The 22,387-nt window shown below is 38.2% G+C and overlaps 1 protein-coding gene across 1 annotated transcript; it reads right to left on the bottom strand.

The window, feature by feature from the left end:
• Positions 1 to 878: 878 nt before the first annotated feature.
• Positions 879 to 18,579, bottom strand: LOC148742978 (uncharacterized). The gene is made up of 17 exons (XM_088760942.1): positions 18,503 to 18,579; positions 17,292 to 17,375; positions 15,841 to 15,909; positions 15,029 to 15,100; positions 12,255 to 12,326; positions 11,084 to 11,155; positions 10,542 to 10,613; positions 9,812 to 9,877; positions 8,888 to 8,959; positions 8,085 to 8,156; positions 7,158 to 7,232; positions 6,312 to 6,383; positions 5,114 to 6,134; positions 3,991 to 4,072; positions 3,356 to 3,394; positions 2,514 to 2,936; positions 879 to 2,090 (listed from the first exon to the last, which is right to left on the bottom strand). Exons 4-17 carry the CDS (start codon positions 15,040 to 15,042, stop codon positions 1,951 to 1,953), a joined length of 2,292 nt encoding a protein of 763 aa, XP_088617068.1. The 5' UTR covers positions 15,043 to 15,100; positions 15,841 to 15,909; positions 17,292 to 17,375; positions 18,503 to 18,579; the 3' UTR covers positions 879 to 1,950.
• Positions 18,580 to 22,387: the final 3,808 nt, after the last annotated feature.

The raw sequence follows: 22,387 nt of genomic DNA, 5'->3' as shown, positions 1-22,387 counted from the left end.
ATCTGCTTTAAATCAAGTCAAACGTTTCCTAATATCCTCCCACACGTGAATTCACTGTCGGGTGAATAGAACTTTATTAAACTGTAACATTTCTACATCCACCATCACCTCCGTACAATCCGCCAGAATACTACTTCGTCGTTGTTACATTTATATCCTGAATTAGGGGCGGGCGATCAGATCAAATGAGAAAATTTAGGATTATTATGGCAGTTTCTTGAGGCACTGGAAATTTTCATTAAAAAAAAAATCCACTCATGACTTCTTAGCTGATAGATGTACATCTAACATCAATATGCATATTGTCGATACTGTCTTGAGGAGAATTTGTTTAACAATTGAGGGCTTCTGAATTTGGCGACTATTTCCTTTATTCTGGTGACCTTACTGTTTGATTTAGGGGTGATATGGTAAGAAGAAATCAGATGCTAGTAACTCTTAGGGGTCAAAGAGTTGAGGAACATGGGGGGAGGGGGTAAGGAGAAATTAGATGCTAGTCATTCTTAGGAGTCAATGGGTTTATGGGTTAATGGATAGTTATCTAGAATAAAACACAATTTTTTTTAAAATTTTATTTATTTAGGCAGACATGCTTGACAATATACAGTGACTTCACTGGATAGTTGACAGTTTACCAACACAGGTTTGACTGATACATATCACTCATTTGATGTTCGTCTTACTGTCTTTCTGTATTACGTCAGTAACACCTTTTTTCTTTCAATTTGTACGAGCTTCTGCAAAATTTACTTAGGAGTAGAGAGAGCAAAAAATCCAAATGAATAAATATTTGAGCCAGATACAAATGCATCATCTGACCTGAGCACTTAGTACATGCGTGCTGTGGGGTAAATAAAATTTATGGCATAACATTGTCAAGTAATGCAGCCATCTACAAATTATTTAAGATCTCGCATTTTTTTCCCAACAAATCATGAGTAAGATATCGATAGGAACTTGGAATTGGATAAATACAACTCAAGGCCTTGCATTGTTAAACTACACAACCTTCTACTAAACATAGCGGAAGTTACAGTTGCGATGAAATAAATCATGAGTAAGATATCATTAGTAAATTTAGACTGAATAAATATGATTCATGGCTTTAAGCATTGTAATACAACACAGTCATCTACTAAACTTATCAGATATTACCACTGTGATGACAAAATCATAACTAAGATAACTTCAGGTTGAATAAGTATGATTCATGGCTTAGCATTGCTATACAACACAGCCTGTTACTGAATGCTTACAGTAGGTAAGATACTCATGCTGACTTCAAATTGAATAAATGCAAGTTATGGCTTAGCATTGCTATACAACAAGCCATCTACAAAATATATCATAAGACGTTAAGATTGAATAAAACAAATCATAAGTAAGATAGCAATATATGGTAACTGATTTAAATTTAATAATTATGATTCATGGCCTAACAATGTAATACAACACAGCCATCTACTGATATCAGCGTTAGATTGAATAAATATGATTTATGGCTTAGCAGTGCCAAAAAACCCAGCAGTGTACTTAAAATCTTACCATTTTTAACAACTGACATGTAAATAAGGGGTGAAAGTAATCTTTTCCTTAGCAGCCTATTAAGTTTGCCTGCTGTTCAGATCAGACCCTAAATATTAAACAACGCCATATGCTGCTACTTTTTCTACGCTTAGCACTAACTGAACTAAAATTCAATCTACATCTGAAATAATTTTATAAAAGACTACTCAAAGATTAACTACTTATCAAGGAAAAACCCTTAGAGATTAATGTTATGGGTAACTTTATCTGCCGGTCTTTTGGAATGACCTCTTGAATTGATAACCGTAACGCAACTGCATTTTGACGCTATTAACGAAAACTACTACAGGTAACTACTTAATCAATTCCAAATTAAATTTGTTTCACAAAGAATGCACTCCATTGAGAATACAATGTTATTGATTACACACTCGTTTCTTTTATGCCATCGATCGCTTCGTAAAACTGATCAAGGTCGCTGTCATCGTCAAACGTGGCCAGCGGTGCTCTTGGAGACTCTCGCCCTGAGGCTGCTGGGAGATTTTCATCTGCTTTGTGTTTATCTGTTGCATAATAGCATGACACAAGGCAAAAAGAAGACATTCAGTAAGTTGCCCTGCGTTAAATACCTATACTCTGTTGAGACTAATTCATAGCGAGATTGTTATATAAAGTGGGGCACCGTAGTACTACGCAAATCTTGCAAAAGCGCTTCCCGAGAACACTATCTTGTCGTTTTGCGGAAAGAAAAACAGTTCCAAGCCTTTCCAATAAGAAAAAAGTTATTTCACTATTCGAGTAAACCGCACAATGTAGTTCAGCTGGATAACGAAGGTGACGAGATTGTAGAAACAAACAATTTGTTTAAGGAATAGCGAGGAGATGTTGTTCACTACTAGTCCTCCAAATTGATGAAAAATATCTCAATGCAACACAGTTATTTTCTTTTTTTCAAAGGAAGCGGAGGCTAGAGCTGATATACATACCCTTATTCGCGATGAACTGCTCGTCTTCCCCAGCTTCCTCGTCCATGCCATCTTCATCTTGCTTCTCAGATTCCTCGAAGTCCTTTTTCGGTTCTTCGTCTTGTTTGTCAGTCTCATCTTCAATGTTATCTTCAACGTGTGCTTTGGATTCTTTGCAGTCGTTTTTCGAATCTTCTTCTTGTTTGTCAGGCTCATCTTCCATGTCATCCTCATGTTGTTCTTCAGATTCTTCTTCTCGTTTATCAGGTTCGTCTCTCTGATCTGATTGGCCTTCTTGGTCATCCTTTGGTTTTTCATCCTGTTCAGTCTCATCTCTCTCTCCAGGCTGTTCACGATCGGTCTGCTCTGCATTTTGCTCATGCTCACTTTGATCTTTCGATTCGTCATCACTGTCATCACTCTCTGCTTCTCGATGGATTAGAACTGAAAAGAGAAAAGTTATAAAATAAAAAGTGCTCTGTACTACAACTGCTACTTCCTATGAGCTTTCTCTTGACAGTATTTATTAAAACAATAACTTTGATGGCAGCTCTTTCAAAAACAAAAAATCAAGGCAGCAATGTTCATAAACTAGCTTCTCCCATAAACATCAGCGGCATTTCTTTTGATCTTTACCCGGTAACCTTGGCATTTAAATAAGGGCGACGGCTACTAACGGGATTTAATTTCCGGTCATTTTAAATGTATTTTTCTTCGCCCATCCTGGCCTCCGACTGCAAGGGTTAGTTGGTTCAGAAGGCATGAAATTTTCACTCTCTTTCCGAAAGGGCGGAACCTCTATTTACGCCTCGATCGAGCGACTTTACCCCCATGTTTACTTGAGCCGAATAAATGTTTCATACCTTCTTCGATGACTCGCATTTCCATGCCCTCATCTTGGCCTTTAGAAAACAGTTATAATATTAATCAAGCGTGTTCAAATGGCATTTACCTTCATGATTGTAAAATCAGTGAGCTGGTCGGTGTGTCAGATCTAAAGCAATAGTCAGCGTCGCCGAAGATAGTATTTTTAAGATAATCAAGCAGAAGTGCAATCACCAGAAGGTTATCGCGTTGCTATGAAACTTAATCAGATTTCAAGAACTGATGAAATTTGGTGAAACAACCTTGCACGACAAATGCTAAAATCAATTAAGGCTGACATCACAGAGGACCAGTCTTAAATATGCAAATCCACTCAGCAGGACTCTGGTGATGACTTCCCTTCAGGTTGTCTTGATATACCCTCAACCGAGAAAAATTAAACTAATCAAAATTAAGCCTAAGCATTGCTCAAAGTGAGAAATGAATTTCTCATGCCTATGGTTGTTCGGAGGACAGAGGTTGTACAAAAAATTGCTTGATCTAATGTCAATGTTAAGTATATTTTGACGTAACCCTCAGTAGAACAGGTTTGTTTTGAGAAACCGCGTCTTCAACGCACGACAAAATGATGATAGTCCTTACTTCCCAAAAACATGGTTTTCGATAAACGTACCTTCATTGTTTTGATTTCGTCCGCACTTTTCTATCAAATAGCCCAAGAACTGTTGGAATTTAGGACTCATAATACGTCGTACCTAGATACAAGGCGTCAAGAACAAAAATAGACAGTCAAAGACTGTATATGGCCACTGGTGAAGCACAATTTTAATAGCATTAAAAAGGCCAGAGCTGTTATAGTGACGCTAGCACGTAGAGTTGCAGAGTATTTGTCTCACATGCTAAACAGAAAACCTGCCTCATCCCACATAAAGATAAGTACCCTGTTCCACAAGAGAAAGATGATTCAGGAATATATTCTCCAATTGACATTGAGCCAGTACTTAAAAGTGGTAACAAATAATAGTATTCAAATAATAATAATAATGCTAACAATTTTAATATAACAATAATTTAAAGGGGCTAGCTCGAAAGAATAATGGTTTCCAATCCTCTGGACTCGAACATGCCTATGCTTCTTTTGATTCGCTTGTCAATTATGAATAATTTTCCTATTTTATTGCAATTCCATATTTTGAGGCTCTTCTTTTATTATGCGTAAAAAGTATTCGGTCATTCCGCGTCCCAAAATAATCCGCAACTCCGCTGATCCACCGTTCTATTGTTTCTCAGTTCCTCCGTTCCATCATTCTTTTGAAGAACTGAGGGTATCGTATTTCGCAGCTTGCTCGCTTCGCAAATTTAGCAGCTCTTTTCGGCTTAACTCGCTGATTCAAACTTCAAAATGCACTCTTCTCAAAGAAAAAATTCCTCAGTGTTCATTATGTACAGATCACATCTACTAAGATATTCCCGCAGAAAAAGTTTGATTTAAATTAAGCGTCGGTGGATGCCACTGTAAAATTATTTTGAGTTCTTTATCGTTAAAAGGTGATACGTTTATGCTGCGTTCTGTTTTCGCGAGGGTTTTTTTCTAGAGGAAGTTTTTTTTTTTTTTGAAAGATCAAGGTCAGTCCGAAAATATCCAAATATCAAGTACCGCTAAATTTCCTTCGTGCTAAGCCAAATGTTTTGCTTAAACTGGTTCATTTTACATTCTTCACGGCATGGAACAAATATTTATGAAAGTAACCTCTAAATCTCAGCTTATCAAAGATATGAAGGTTGCGAGTTATTACCTGTTTTGTTGATAAAGTGTAGAGAATGGGATTGATGGCAGAGTTAACAGGTAGAACAAAGACTGCGATCCAAACTGCCAGGTCACCAGGTGTACGGAAGGATTTTTCCAAGAGAGACCTCAATCCAATTACCACAATAGGCAGCCAGCAGACACAGTCGGTAAGAACAATGAAGAACACTCTTTTGGCGAGCGAGGCCTCCCTCCTCAGATCGGCTACCCTTCGCTTGGCTTTCATTTTCCTCTCTCTTTCGGTCCCTTGCTGAGCCAGGCGCCGGTTTGATGTGCAGGACTTGTAGATAATCATGGAATAGGCCACAATGACGAAGAACACAAGAATAAAGTTTAAACCAACAAACATGGCAACAGAGTACTCCCAGCCTGAGTGCTTATCAGCAGAAAGTTGCAATGGGAGACATACAACTGATCTGCCATAAAAGTGGTGACCTTTTTGGCGACTACCAAAGTAGTCGATGCCCACCGTGGGAATAAATGCAATTAACCCACCAACAATCCAGATAAGGGAACACAGAAGATGCGTAACCTTGATTGTAAGGGACTTTCCACGATAGGGGAACAGAATATTCTTAACCCGGTCGGCGGATATCAAACAAATCGTCATAACAGACACTTCACTTGACAACACGGCAATGGCACCTGTTATCTGACATGACAAACTTGAACGCCAGTTATAGTCATGCAAGAAATACTGCCCTGCCCAAATGGCATCCATTACACCTATTATGATAAGGTAGATACCCATCAGGCCATCAGACCCGGCCAAATGTATCAACATGATAGACTGTATCTTATTCTTCTCCTTTGTCTCCTTAAACACCAACCGCCACACGATGACAAACACAGCACCAACTAACGACATAATTCCAACAACCCAGAGACATATCCTAGGGGCTCGATCTCTGAACATAGTTTCACAACTGGCGAAGCTGTCGACATAAGCAAAGTCGCAATCTGCGTCCTCCTTCGTCAAATGGCAACACATCAGGTTGGTGTCTACAGTCCTACGGTTAATAAAAAAGAGTTGAAATGAATCCCAAAAGGAGAAGAAAATAGAAAATTTCGATTCTGAATTTAAGACAACGAAAGGGTAATAGTAATACTCTACATGTTGTGTTATTGTATACAGATAAATGAAATTTCTCAATTGAACATCTCCAGACACCATTCCACTGACTTACACTGTTATTAGATTTCTCATGTTCGAGAAGAAACCGGCCGGCAGTTCTCGCATTTCGTTGTAATGGAAGTAACTGCAAATTACAGGAAAGCGATTCAATTCAACATCACTCGCTAAGTTATAAAGATGCTGCTGTCTTAAGCCCAAGTATTTTCAAGCTTTCGGGCTCTCTTCTTTTCCTTTGCTCCACCCAGTTGTCACACCCCAAAAATTCACCTCTTAACACTTCGTGAGACTCCCTGGGATTCAGAGGGGTGGAAGGAATTGAAGGGTATACCACTGTCAATGAACAAATTTTCCTAAATCGCGTTGATACCCATACAGTTAGGAACCTGAGGAATGGGAAAAGTGGGCATTTTAGAAGACGAGAGAGCAAGTAACCAAGTCACACATCTGAATACGAATAATTCGTTACTGGGTACGTAAAACATACCTATTGTGTTGAGATGTGTATACATGCAATATTACATCGGTAATCTACTTGAGAGAGGACGTTTAATTGAGAGGAAGCCCTCATTTAGTTTTCCCGAAAGTTCTTCAGTGGCCAGATCTGATCATGATTGGTTTTAGGAGTGTAAAATTTGCGCGTGACTAATGGTATAAACTATGCATTAATATACAAAGTCCGTCCTTAGCTTTACACTCGTAGAGGTATCTGTGGACAACTCGAATAACGTAACTCTCAACTTGCATGATTAGGCTGACTGGATTACTTGTCCGAAAAAATAGGGGAAGGGACGCTAATCCGAGAGTTAAAGGCATTGTCTCCTTAGAACTTGGAATTCACTCTCCTTGAAGCTTACAATCCCACGTACATCTTGAATATTTGCAGCTGTTTCATACTCACAGGAATCGAATACTTGGCGCGATATCTTTGAATTGCTCGTTGCTCACTGTGCGGATTTTGTTAAAATAAAAGCTCCTGTAAGTGACGATAGAAAGAAAGGATAATTCGTTAATGACAAACATGAAAACATGAATTTAGATAAAAAAAAAAGCAGGATAATTGATTGTGGGTGAGCACGAGTGACCACGCGTGACCACGCGTTACCAAGAGTGACCACGAGTGACCACGATTGTCTATGAGCGACCACGAATGATCACTTCTTGCCACTAATTACTCGCATGATCAAGAGTAACTACTGAGCAGTAACCAGAGAAGGGAGGAATGGTGGCACCCTCCTACTTCCCGCCACACGAGCCTTTTATCCGGTATCAATAACTCGTCACTCTTCTCCGTCAATTTTTCATTTTTGTTGTTTTGTTTTTATCTTTTGTTTTATATTTTTACGTATTTTTGGTATTCATTGCTTGTTTTCTTTCCATTCATTTCCCTAAGTTCCTTCCTTCTGCCTCTGGGCGGAAACGGGCTCATTACATAACAATTATTGACAGCAAAGTAGCTCTGGGAACTACACTTTCAATGAAGGAAGTGATACATTGTTTGCATATGTCAGTCTCCGGGAATATGGTCTATCAACGTTGAAATCACAAATTTTTGGACAAATTCACCTGATGATAATGAAATTATGATGTCAGCCAAATTTATAACTTCTTGCCCTTGATCACGTGTAGCCACTTGTGGTCAATTTTGGTTGCTAATGGTCACTCGTGGTCGTTCGCTGTCAATCGTGGTCACTCGTGTATAATTTTTGACACAGCCTTCTAAAATGACGGATATGCAGAACATGCGGACGAATGCGCTCTCACAGGACCCCAGTTTTGCAGTGCTTCACTAACTTCGATTAAAAATGCTAATGAGAAATAGACTTACATAGACTGCAGGTTTGTTAAGCCTTCAAAAACTCCACGCGGCAGGTATTGAATATTGTTTTCATAAACAGCCCTTGAACGGCAAAGAAGACAAATCATTATCACCGTGACCTAAAGTACAGAAAACTCTAGTTGCAAACAATCTTCTAATTCCTTTATCCACTCTACCATGTCTTATCACAAAGATATCTTTATAAACTACGTGACGCTGAGAAGAAGATTGCTAAGGATCACTTTAAAAATTAGGTAATGGTAGATAGTGGTTGCCTTGCTTAATTCCAGTATGAGTATGCGCCGATTTATGTACGAGAAACAATTTCTACATTCCTTTAGTAATTGTCTTGTTTTTTTCTCTCATGTGAAATCTTGCCAGTGAGATCCGAGTTGGCACTTGCTATTCTGGATAATATAGCAACTTCAAACTCGAGCAACGTCATACGCGATCCTGGTAAACTCCAAGGTGTTTGAATCTAAGCCAGCCAAAGCACACTAGTTTGAGTAATTCAACAAAACCTTGAGCAAAAGTGGATCAGGGAATTAGTCTGCTCACCCTTTGCATCACGCCACGGATACAATTTAACTTATAATTTAGGAGGTTACTTATTCCTCGAGTATATGTTTTTTTTCTTTCGCGACCGCACATCCTCTAACAGAAAATTTAAATGAACCAAAAAATAAGACAGCCGCTAATGAACATTGATTTCAGATGATCAGATATCTCGTGTAAGGTCATGAATTTTACAAGTGCAGAGACATAATTTCCGTTCACCATTCTGTTCATATGAAATTGCTGGGTTTACTTACAGGTCTCTCAATTTGGACAGGCCTTGGAACTGATCCCGTGACAGGGTTACGAGGCTGTTTTTCTCCATGTATCTACGCGATAAATGAAATGCACGAGACGCTCTGTATCACTATTTAACAGAAAATATATATTTAAATAATTGTATGGGCTCAGAAATGTTTATCGTCAGGATCAGCTATGATTATTTGTATCGTTTATTCACCTCATATAAACGTTCCTTAAATTACTGGTTCCTTGTTCTTCAGCAAACTGTTCACTGCTCGTCAAAGTTGTCCAAAAATTCATTAAAAAGCATCGTCAGACTGCTTAAGACTGCTTTTACCGGGACGAGGACATTTTGATCACATCGCGCTTGCACTGATTGTTCTGATTGTTTTGATTGTTCTGTAGCGTGTGGTATTATATTTTGGTATATAAACACTAATGAAATACCTGGCGAGCTTTCGCGTAGAGTGAAAGTAACACGTTATCTTCACAAGTAAAAATACCGCCGTTACTAAAGTTCCGTAATAAAGTGCACCTTTTTGCAGCTAAAGGGAAATTACTAGGTTTTTATTGGTGTTCATATAATAAATATTACATGGCCGCTTAGGGATACGAAATTTATCGTCTCGTGTTGAAAAGTATCTTTCAAAACTCGAAGAGAAAGTTCGCTTCTTCGCGCGGCCATGCGATATCCACATGTGCGTTATCTTAACAAATATAATAATTAATGATTCTTATTTTGTGCATCTATTTTAAAAGTTACTGTATATTTTTCGATTAAAATCCTTAAACCAGCTTTTAATCAGGTCTGAGAATGTCAGAGAAATAATGGGTTGGTACACTGATTCTCTGTTTTTACCCAAAGCTCTCTTTTCATTTCTGCCCATTAAACAAGACACGCACTGAACCAGTTTTTGTTACAAACACAAATCACTTACAATGTTTCTATCTCGGAGAGATTTTTTAACTTTGGCAAATGCTGAAGTTTGTTATTGGAGAGAAAGCTTAAAAAGAAAAAACAAAAGGAAAAAAGCTGAAAAGCAAGTAAACTGCGTTGGTATTTGAGACTCTCGGGGAGTTTTTTATCCCAAAAGGGACCTCGTGAATTGACATTAAAACTTAACTGTTTATTTTTATTTTAGGTGAGTAGCTAAACCTTTCATTCCCGGACTTGAGAATGTGAAAAAAAGGTGCCAATTGTACTTCTGCTGTTTAAATGGTCGTTTACATATCATGACAGGAATTCACTTCTCAGTGTTGGTGCATCGAAACTATGAATTCGAACTGTTGAATCTTGTAGCAGTTGGGCTGTAATAATTTAAACCTTCCCTGATCGCTTGGCAAAAAAAAAAAAATGAAGTCACAAGTCAAGTGGAGAAAAGCGTTAAACGAGACAGTCAATCTCACTTTTTTCATCTATATTCTCTTTTCACTGCTATTGGTGACCACATCCACTAAAGTTAGCATTATATACCGGGGCGGAGAGGTTTCAACCTCTCCCTACTCTGTTATATACTGAGGCTAGTGAGGCGCATGCAGTAGTTTACGTTGATATGTTTATTGTAATAGCATTCTATTTGCAATGGCCGCAATGCAAAGGTTTACTAAAATCTCTTAAAAGAAATGTACGGTTTCACTCGCTGTAAAGGCGTACAAAATGCCACTTACAGCCTTTTCAACCGAGTAAGGTTGCCAAAAACATCTTCCGGAAGACGCTGAATTTTGTTGTTTGACAAATCCCTTTGAGAAAAACTGGTTAGCTAACATTTGAGAACACAAATTTTCCTTGGAAGATGGGAAAGTCCCGCTCCCAAGTATTTCTGTAATGTGAGCCAAATCGGCTAGCTGACAATAACATACTAGTAATTTTTTTACTAAATAAGGAAATGAAAAGTTTTTAAAGCGTCTTTAAAAATATCAATTATGACCAAGAATCTCCAATATGCAGAAACTGGACTCAAAGGATATATTTATTCCATCCTTAAAAATGACAGACCTTCTGCTACGATAATAATGAGAGGGAAACCTTTCATTCTATTATGACATCTATTATTCAAATAACACTTTACTCAGTAATTTCCAAATGAGCAAACTCAGTACGAGAAAGGTAGAAATGAGCGATATTCTCAACTGGTTTGGATCACCATGTATGAATGTTAACACTGACCTGTAAAGGATTTTTTTTTTGTACATAGAAAAGTCCTACTTACAGTACTTTCAGTTTGGTATTACTGCTTAGGATCTCTCGTGGCAAACTCTGCAACTGATTGTAGGACAAGTCCCTGAAAAAACGTGTTTGGGGAATAAGATGATTGCCAGCGAGAAAAAAAATAAACAAACAAACATTCAGTTAACAAACTGCATTTCCAAGGGCTATGTGGAACTCTGTCATTTCTGTCTTGGATGACCTTTTTTTCTGCCGAAATTCTTATCTGATAGAGCTTAGGCAGATGTAGTTCATTAATCAGTTTTAGTAATCAGTTGCAGTAACCTTTGAAAACTTGAAAACTCCCTCTCTGGGAAACGTTCAAATTTCCCTGTCCAATTTTTTTGGGTTTTTGTTACGTTCCATAAATAGATACACGTTATTTGATGGTTTAACAAAGTTGTAAGGCAGACGGATGATTTCCGAGTTGCGTAGTATTTATTTTCATTTTAGTGAGGAAAGATGCAAGCATTGTGCAAAATGTTTGCATGTCGAATAAGGGAGGAAGTGGATTCAGTTGGCTATAAATCGAAATTTTTTTCGATTGGACTAGCTTTGCACAATTGCTCACAGAAGTGAGCGCCAGCAAGCTGGTGAAGTCATCTGGACACACCCAATGTCACGTGACCCAGAGCAAGAAAAGAACCCAATGCATATGTCATTATTAAATTTACGATTTGATTTTTTAAGTCTCCTTTCGTTATGAAAAATTACAAGCAGGCATTTCGAGTTAGCATGAAAACGTACAAAATGAGAGCAAAAATGTGTCGACAAGTTTTTTTAAGGGTAATTTGTCTGGTTTTTTTTTTAGAATTCGTCAAACCAGTGTCTGCGTTTCCATAAAGATATATTCTATTTTTATTTAGTGCAAAGAAAGAAAGTGCAACTTTTCGTTTTCGAGAGAGGCACCTTTTTTGTCTACAGCGGAAGTAAAACTTCATTGTGACATTCTCTAACTTTGGAACGTCCTGTTTATGAACTACTCACACAAAACTGATCAAACTCCCTGTCCGACTGGTTAACTAGTGGCTCCAATAAATAAATCAAGAACGAGAGGTGTATAAAACCATATTTTGAACTGCTTGAGAGCAATAGATCACAAATGCAATACAGAGGAAAGAAATATTAACGTTGACGAAGAATTCTTGAAAAAGAATCAGAGAATTTATACTTACACTTCCTCTAATGTGGACATTTCTTGAAGAATGTTTCGAGGCAGCTTTTCCAGCCGATTACCACTCAACCGCCTACATATAAAAAGCGATAAAAAAGATCCTATTGTACGAAAGATGCTTCAAACTTAGGGCAGAGACTTTCAGATTATATTATTGAACCTAGGATATCCACATCATAAACGCTATCCCCATTTTTGACGTGATTTTCTAGTTTAAGTCTGTGTTAGAGCGCAAAGTTTCATCATGTCTTTGCTTTTAGTTCCGGGATATCGTTGCAGTTTTCCTACCTTCGAATACGATCATCGTTTAGTACGCGTTAAAGAATAAATATGGAAAACATTTTCTCGAAGAGAGCCCTGAACCCTATGTTTATGTTTCGCGGGTCATTGTCGGCGTTGCTATGGTGTTTGCGCAGTTTATTTTCCAACACGGCGCCGAGGATTTTAATACCGGTCTTTCAAAAGTTACTATTCGTTTCTTAACTTTTAGCTCTAGCCATCAAATATACTACAACTGATTTTCGTCAAGCAGCATAGCGTTTCCAAAAACCTTCTGGTCCATCTGAAGTAATCTTGTGCATGCTGAGGAAGTAACGTGCCACAGGACACTACTCCCTCTAAATTAGCATCGACAATTTATCGATAGAACCATTGTGTTAAACACCTTTGTTTGTCCTCTTGATCGACTGTTAGTAAGATATATGAGCCCGCAGGATACAGAAGAATTGTGCCTTTCAAATGATCGTACTGTGCAACTTGCTCGAGTTTTCCATGCCAAACTGTTTTTTAATTTCTGTAGTCCTAGTCATGTTTTGGTATTTCTAAATGTGTTGCACAACCAAAGTAATTAGCACCTTCGCACAAGCACCTAGAAATGCGCACGCACAAACACTTAACTACCGTATCAGCACCTGTAGATACGATCTATATAAATCTGAAAACGTTACGCCGTTAAATGATTACACTTTGGATGCAAAACTAAACGTTTTCAATTGAAATCATGTTCACGCTGCTGCAGGCAGATGCGATTACGTCAGAAACAGAAGAGAGCAAGGAATTTCCCAAATAACAACAAACATATGAAACATATGAGTGAACTGCGGTTATGAGACGTATATAAGAACGATCCTTCGCAGTAAAGCACTATTTGAGCAATAGTGGAAATCAGACCTGAAAAAAAAAAAAAAAAAAAAAAATTTCAGGCCTGTACGGGATTTGAACCACTGACCTCTGCGATACTAGTGCAGCGCTCTACCAATTGAGCTAACAAGCCAACTGGGAGCAGGCCATCAAATTAATTCGATATAAACCCGTGGATGATAAATCGAACAACAACAAACATATGAAACATATGAGTGAACTGCGGTTATGAGACGTATATAAGAACGATCCTTCGCAGTAAAGCACTATTTGAGCAATAGTGGAAATCAGACCTGAAAAAAATTTCAGGCCTGTACGGGATTCGAACCACTGACCTCTGCGATACTAGTGCAGCGCTCTACCAATTGAGCTAACAAGCCAACTGGGAGCAGGCCATCAAATTAATTCGATATAAACCCGTGGATGATAAATCGAACAACAACAAACATATGAAACATATGAGTGAACTGCGGTTATGAGACGTATATAAGAACGATCCTTCGCAGTAAAGCACTATTTTGAGCAATAGTTTTTTTCAGGTCTGATTTCCACTATTGCTCAAATAGTGCTTTACTGCGAAGGATCGTTCTTATATACGTCTCATAACCGCAGTTCACTCATATGTTTCATATGTTTGTTGTTGTTCGATTTATCATCCACGGGTTTATATCGAATTAATTTGATGGCCTGCTCCCAGTTGGCTTGTTAGCTCAATTGGTAGAGCGCTGCACTAGTATCGCAGAGGTCAGTGGTTCGAATCCCGTACAGGCCTGAAATTTTTTTCAGGTCTGATTTCCACTATTGCTCAAATAGTGCTTTACTGCGAAGGATCGTTCTTATATACGTCTCATAACCGCAGTTCACTCATATGTTTCATATGTTTGTTGTTGTTCGATTTATCATCCACGGGTTTATATCGAATTAATTTGATGGCCTGCTCCCAGTTGGCTTGTTAGCTCAATTGGTAGAGCGCTGCACTAGTATCGCAGAGGTCAGTGGTTCGAATCCCGTACAGGCCTGAAAATTTTTTTCAGGTCTGATTTCCACTATTGCTTAAATAGTGCTTTACTGCGAAGGATCGTTCTTATATACGTCTCATAACCGCAGTTCACTCATATGTTTCATATGTTTGTTGTTGTTCGATTTATCATCCACGGGTTTATATCGAATTAATTTGATGGCCTGCTCCCAGTTGGCTTGTTAGCTCAATTGGTAGAGCGCTGCACTAGTATCGCAGAGGTCAGTGGTTCGAATCCCGTACAGGCCTGAAATTTTTTTCAGGTCTGATTTCCACTATTGCTCAAATAGTGCTTTACTGCGAAGGATCGTTCTTATATACGTCTCATAACCGCAGTTCACTCATATGTTTCATGTTTGTTGTTGTTCGATTTATCATCCACGGGTTTATATCGAATTAATTTGATGGCCTGCTCCCAGTTGGCTTGTTTGCTCAATTGGTAGAGCGCTGCACTAGTATCGCAGAGGTCAGTGGTTCGAATCCCGTACAGGCCTGAAATTTTTTTCAGGTCTGATTTCCACTATTGCTCAAATAGTGCTTTACTGCGAAGGATCGTTCTTATATACATAAATTTCCCAAATGTTTGCATGAAAAGGTGTCAAGTAATTGCTACTCACAAATATTTCAACATATCTTGCCCTGTGAAGAGATCTTCGGATAAGTTTTTTAAGTTGTTGTTTCCCAGCCACCTGTAAAACGCATAAAAGTTAAATACCATTAGCATTTGAAACAATTTTCATTCCTTGTACTGACTACAATTTGCAAGAGGTCCAACTTTTTGCCTAACTAAAGGTTTGTTTGTTCTAGAATTCACATCTACATGTACTCAATATTATGAGGGCTTGAACATTTCTCATTTTGTTTACCCAAACTATGATTGGCGCATAAGTATACTCATTCGTTGCTGTTCTTGAGTCTAGCAGGTCATACCATCATAATCTTCCTATTAGGGTACCTTCAACTGAGGCATGTCTACGTATATTTTATTGTCATCTTTCAATTATTAGATAAAAATATTTTTTTAAGCCTGCGGGCCAAATTGCACTCGGTAATTATAAATCTTGATAGACAGAGGAACATCAACACGTTTAACCTGAGTTGAACAAGGAATAATATTTCTAATAAAATATATGTCTAAGTTACAGGCCATTCATATGTCATCCAAAGTAAAAAAGATAGGATGTTTGTAAGTCGTGCCTTTTTCTCCCTAACTGCTAATTATTTTGTTAAAGAGGATTTGTACAAGTGCCTGATGTTTATGAAATTCAGTGGTTTGCCAGTATTCAATCCTATCATCAAAACAAACTTAAAAAAGGTTTGATTCAGTCGTGGGTGAGATTCAGTTTTAAATAAAACGATCATATAGGAAGAGGAATCACTGCAAGTCAGTGGCAGTCAGCTATATTAAGCTTCAGAGCGAATAACCTACAGATCAATTAACTTGTAGCGCTTGAACAGATCACTTGGTAGAGTCTCCAGTTTGTTGAAATCCAGAGTTCTATATAAAAATATACGGTTTTTCATTGTTCAGTCGGGAGTGTAGGATTTTATTTTGATCTTGTCCACAAATGTAAACAGACAGAAGTTTCTAAACAATGTACGTGTGCAATTTCAACGAGCCATTGCAGTGCTCACTGATATAAAAAGAAGGAAGATTCAAATGAATTTCTAATCAGTCTAACTATGTTACAGAGAACAGTTTGACGGTCAACATTACTTATCAATATATTAAATGAGCGTGACAAAATTTTAAGTATATCAAGTTGATGAGCTCTATCATATCAAACTTCGCCTATTGTTATGGTATGATTTGTTTTCGGGCAATGGCTCTATTGTTTACACCGGATGGTTTAAATCGTGCTTAGCAGGCATCGAGTTCGGGCAAGAATTTTTGGTGTAACAACTTTTGCCTCAGGATAGTATCCTTGGGAATTTATGTAGCCCAAGAAAATTGAAGTGAGAAATAGTGTGGGAGAGGGAGAAGTGATTGATTGCCACTAAACAAAGGGCAGCGCTCATTTCAGAGCTTTTGTTGTTAGGACCACTTTCTTTTTCGTCTTTTCTGACTTGTTCAATTTGTGGCTCCAATTTGGGTTTTTGGTATTTGAAGAAGAATCAGAATGCATTAGATCTCCTAGAAGTCAGAACTCCTGTAATATCACAAACTAAACATCCTAAATAAATACTGTAAGGAAACCGTCGTTTACCACAATGCAGCTGAGGAAGGGTTCATAGACTTCCAGCTTAATATTATAAGTTGACATCAAAAGTAATAAGATGCACCATAAACTTTGAATAATTTTTTTCGAACAAAAATCGAAATCTCTACCAATTGAGCTAACAAGCCAACTGGTTGAGTATTATAATGCTTTTAGTATTATAATGCGCGCCTTTCTTCAATGGCAAAGACTGTTTCAAAATTTGAATGATCAATGTTCAGTTTGTTTTTGCAGGAAGTTTAGATCAGTTTAAAAATACGATTGACGTAGAACAGAATGTATTAACCAAAAATTAATTATGTATGTCAGAGAGCTCACAAAGTTACCAGCAGTTACCAATTCTTTAATTCGAAGTATGTAAGTCTACGCTGAGCACACTTCGCTCGCTACCAGGTCCAACTCATGAATCCTTCCCACTGTGGAGACCACAACTGAATATGTACAGTCATCGCAATTCCTTTTCAATAATTTTGTGGTTTAAGAATTAGCTGTACATTCAAATCGAAATTGCTCAAATTATCTCAGAATTGACAATACAAAATTGTTTACGTTCCCAGTCACCATCTCGGAGGAGGATATTTGCAATATATATTTTAGAACTTTAGATTTGGTAGAATTATTGATCCAAAACGGTATAGGACTCCAAAACCACAGAACTTACAGGTTTCTAAATTCTTTCCCCTGCCAATATATGCGTGGTAATTGGTCAGAGGACAAGTTCTTTATGTTGTTGTTGTTCAGGAAACTGCATTAAAAAAAAGGAAAACACAAGATAGGCCTGTTAAAAAGTAAATAGGTTAACAAATTAATTTCTTTTTGTGCTGCCATTGTAAACTTGAAAGATAACAAGAAATAAGACAACATCAGACAACTTTCTTAACATTTCATGAAACAGGAATTATCAAGTGCCCCTGATAATATTTTCTAATACAAAGAAGTCCATGATTAGACCGGAGAATGCATGGCTTTTCTCCTGTCGACGAAAGGAGGCTGAAGGCAATCCATTTTCAGAATGCTTCCTTAAGATGTAAATATAGCCTCTCTTTTTACACAATAACTACCACACACAATTTGTATTTAATTCTCTGTTTTAAAAAGCTCTCTTTCTATTAATGTTTTGCCACGTTATATACCATATGCCAACAGAAAATTAAATCCTTATCTCGATGTCTTTACATAAATTTTTAATTAGGTGCTTGAGCAACTTAGCGAGGGAAACAGACTATGAAATGGACTAGATTCCATTTACAATAGAAATTTGCCGAAGAAAAGTCTGCAGAATAGTATTTGGACAAGCTGAGGATAAACTGTTAAGTGTTTTGAATTCAATGTTATTCAGTTGGGAACAGATTGCTCGTCAGGCTTCCGTCGGCTTGAAAATGAAGGAATCATTGCGGGGTAAAGACCTGTGCGATTCAAAGAGGATCATTCCCATAGAATCTTAAAGTATGTCTGAGTTTCCAAAAAAGACGAAGGGAGGAGGGGGGCTTGGCTGCCCTGCTACGATGTCTGTCCCATCAAAATATCAGAATGTCGATAGACATGTCTCGCAAGTTGATGTTCGAATTGTCTTTATGCTTGCTTCATAGTTAAGGGTTAATGTAGCTTTGAACCCAGAAAAGGGATGGGAAAAGTATCAAAATCTTGAGGCAGCACAACGCTGCATGTTTTCAAGAACTTACATCCCAACTGGCGGTGTATGACGTTGAAGTAAAAGTGGAAAACCTGAAACAGCTTCATCGCGCAATCAGTTTATAATCGGTTCTGTTTACCCGAGAGCAGTTATTTTTATACAAATCGCGAGAATAGAGCTAGATAAGGTGGGAGAATGATCAGCAGCCCCATATCAAGCGAGACAAACATTTAACTCACAGTTCTTCAAGACGATAATTCTCAAAGAAGGCTCTTGAAGGTAGGTGTTCGAGTTGATTATACGACAAGTCGCTACAAAAAAGTAAGCAAGGAATATCCAAGTTAGGAGATATGAAAGAAATGAGAGAAACGACTGAAGAACATCATCCTTTAAAATGAATTTTTAGATATCATGGAATACCATTTACAACTTCGGGAACAAGGCTGCCTACGAAGTTTGAAGGCGCGAGACTGTAATGCACAAAAATTGAGGAACAGAAAATGGTCAATTAGTCGAATTGATGGGAGTGGATTCATTACAGTCAAGTTAATGAGGGCAATAAGGGTAAAAAAAGAGGCTGCGCTGGCTGTGATTTAGTTACAATGGAGCGATATCGCTGAAGTGTTCACGGTTGCTGAGGTTTACCGCTCTACAAGCTACCTAAAGCTAGATTGAAAGCCTCTCCCAGCTTAAAAGGTCACCCAATATACGTGGCAAGGCATGCTTCACCACCTGTTCATTCCCGCACCAGTCAGTTGACTTTGGATCGCCCACAAGTCCCGGTAAGTTAGTTGGGATAAAAATTTTCATAGTCAGAAACATCATCACACGTTTTCGAGATAGTTCATTTGATAAAGCGCCTTTAAATGTACGCATAGTTTTTAGAGTTATTCAAAGGTTTTTTTTTTATCTTATTAATTATATCAAAGAACTCATTTACAATGCGGGCAGAACAAAGCTCATCAGAACCAGAGTTTGTTTCACCCCTTCCTGCTTCTTTTCCTTTTTTTTCGTTCCTTTTAATGGAATTGCCAATGCGCCAGTTGACATGTCCCTTGTATGAGGGTGGTTGTCTGTAACCTTATGATTTGGCGACTAGTTACGTCGCCCATAGACTATTTTTGATACCGCGTGAGTTCGCTTCCAGTTCAGTACTCAATAAAAGTGCCGTTCCTAGTCTGTTACAACGCTGGTGACAGAGCTAAAACTGCAAAGCTGACTTTAAGCAATTTTGTTCGTCTGGATATTGTCTATCCGATATCAATCCGCGGGAAAGTATTACCTAAATATAACTCTTAGTTGTGAAAACACCGTTTCACAGTAGCGGTTTTGGAAATTACTCGCTCCGAAGACCGACAAAGTCGATGGCGTTATGTCTCGTACAATATAAATAGAATAATTTTGCTATGCCGCTACTATGGCAATCAGCCGCAAAAAAATAGTCCTCTCTTCTGTGTAGCTCTGTGTTACAATGTACCTAGGTCCCCCATATGCTAGAAGTTCATTCCAGACTCAAGACTGTTGGGTTTTTGAGGCCTTCTCGATCTGATACAACCATTATACACAATGACCCACACGCTCCTGTTCGCAGGCTAAATATTTAGTTCATAGCGAGATAGATTTCGTCGAAGTTAGGAAGAAACAATCAAATTTGAAGAAAGTTATATCATGTGTGTGACTGACACTTCCCAATTTGGTGATGCCATGTGCTTAGTGATCGTTTGTTGAATGTGAGTGAATCTGTAGAAACTGAAGCCCTTAAAGACTGAAACGTGAAAGTGATGGATCATTTCCTGTAAGTCGCCGTGCAGGTGAATTTGAATTTTCTCAAAGAACAGTGATTAGAATCAAATCGTGCCAACCAAAGCTTTATTGCTCACACTTAGTCCAGCGTAAAATGAGCGTTATATATAAAAGTTATAAATCTCCTCAGTATCGCTTAGCCGTTACTCGTCGATAGGTAATATTTTGGATGGTATGGGTTGTCTCAGTTTCTTAAAATTTTCGTCATTTTCGTAACACCAATCATTTTCAGTTACCATGTACATTATCGCTTTCGCGTTACGCTGTATTTATCCTTAAAGTTTCATCATTTGCACTCCAAAAAAGACGAGAATAGGACATATGTCGATATTTCTTTGCATTTCTGTGCAGAAACATTAACATTCTGTTAACGAAGTGTTAGCATTCTTTCATTTGTAAGGACCTCCTAAGGTAATTGCTTGTACTGTTCTCAAGAGGTGTTTCATAAATTAGGCTTTCCTCAAAGTGCCAGGGTTTGCAGTCAAAATCAAAGAACAAAACTCTTAATCTAATTAACATAAATCATTGATAAGAGTGCAGCGTTAACTCATTTACTCTTTAAGGAATTGACACACGACTTCTTCAAATAATTTCAAACCCTTTACAAAAGCTCCCGAGAAATGAAATTGCAAGATATGGAAATGGGTAAACTAGCTGTGGGGGTTCATTGGTGATCAGACATCGACATGAGAGAGGGAACCATATCACAATCATTTGCCTTGAAAAGCACTTCTAAGGTGTGTGCTATGTTATTCAAAATGCAGATGTATCTAAACTGTTAAGAGAGGTTTTTTCGACTCCCTGTAAATCCGTGTGGCTCCCAACAGCCTCCACAATTTTTTTCTGGGTGATGTATATGGAATCAGTAAACAGCTTGAAAAGATTGTTGTTGGGATTATAGACAGGATTTAAAAAGCTAAAGGAAAAACTTTCGACCCCTCTCTTTATTGTCTGCTAAACGATTTCAACATTATGAGAGATGACCTGTCTCATACCTCTCCACGGAACCGTTGAAATTGAGGTTCAGAACAAAATTTTATTTTTAGAAATACAAATGGTAAGACATGTGTAAATGAATAGCCAACACGTGGGCAAATTAGAAGAATTCAATTAGTATTACATATGTGACAGATCTCTTGCTGTAAGATCATGAATTAATCAGATACATATTTTGAAAAAAATTTTCTTTCTTGGTGTATAGATCGGAGCGAGTTTGACAATGATCACCTGAATAATGGTCGAATGAGCCTGCGATGCTGCGCATTCGGAGTCAATACTTTATTGTACATAGTGATAAAGTTCTCAGATACATTGCGTTGATAAGGCAACTTAAAGAAATGTTGAAATCATGAGAGAGGTTTAAAATAATTTCACTTCTAGTCATAAAATGTGAAATAGCTGTTAACCCTTTTTAAACAGACAAAAAACTTTATAATTTGGGCATACAATACTTAAGTTCACTTTGTTTGTCGTTGTATGAAGTAACCCTTACAATATTTGCAGTTTTAAGACACCGTGGGCTCAGACTTTGGGGTCACGGGACCTAGATCATGTAGACTGGAGCGCCAAAATGCCTTCATGCAAGCTTGGCGAGTTCACAAGTGAAGCCGTGTCTCTTGCCCATCTTTGGATGGCTACCAGGACCTGCCAAGGCTTTTTGGGCCAGTTATGAGTGGTAAAAGTCTCGATCGATGTGATATTTTGCTGGTAGGACTGGGTGGCCCGACACAATAATTTGTTAAAATGGAAATGTGGGGTGTTCCCTTCTCAAGTTGTGATGGAATTTCCAAGAACCCTTTTCGGTCATAAACGAGGCAAAGGTTGTGTTTCCGACACTAGCTTTCGTGAAATGAAGGAACGAGGGCTAGCGGACAAAAAGGCCGTTTACACGGCAGAAAGGTCGGGTACGGACATGTCAAAAAATTAGAACGGACTGCATAATTTTAGCCGTTTACACGGATGATGTTTTATCACGGGTCGGACAAAAAGAGGCAGAGGGACCAAGCTAGCAAGGTTGCGTTTACACTGCAGTTTTTGGAGGACCTGACCAATTTCTTGCGTGATGCATGAAATTGGTCCGGACCCGTGTTTTTTCTGGTTTTGGGGCCATAAACGTTTATGGCCCCGAAAAAACACGGGTCCGTACCCATTCCCCAAAACAGGGTTCGGATTGTTTACACGGGCAAAAATTTGAGGTTTGTACTCCTTTTTTGACATGTCCGCATCCGATTTTTCTGCCGTGTAAACGGTCTTAAAGTGAGAAGGAATTTTCCTGCCAAACAACAAGATCTGGCCCTGAGGTGTATTTTGAATGTAAACTT

Source organism: Stylophora pistillata, chromosome 1 (assembly GCF_964205215.1).
Source record: "Stylophora pistillata chromosome 1, jaStyPist1.2, whole genome shotgun sequence".
Taxonomy (NCBI): domain Eukaryota; kingdom Metazoa; phylum Cnidaria; class Anthozoa; order Scleractinia; family Pocilloporidae; genus Stylophora; species Stylophora pistillata.
Note: the sequence above shows the minus strand (reverse complement) of the source record. Positions and strands in the feature narration are given on the sequence as shown.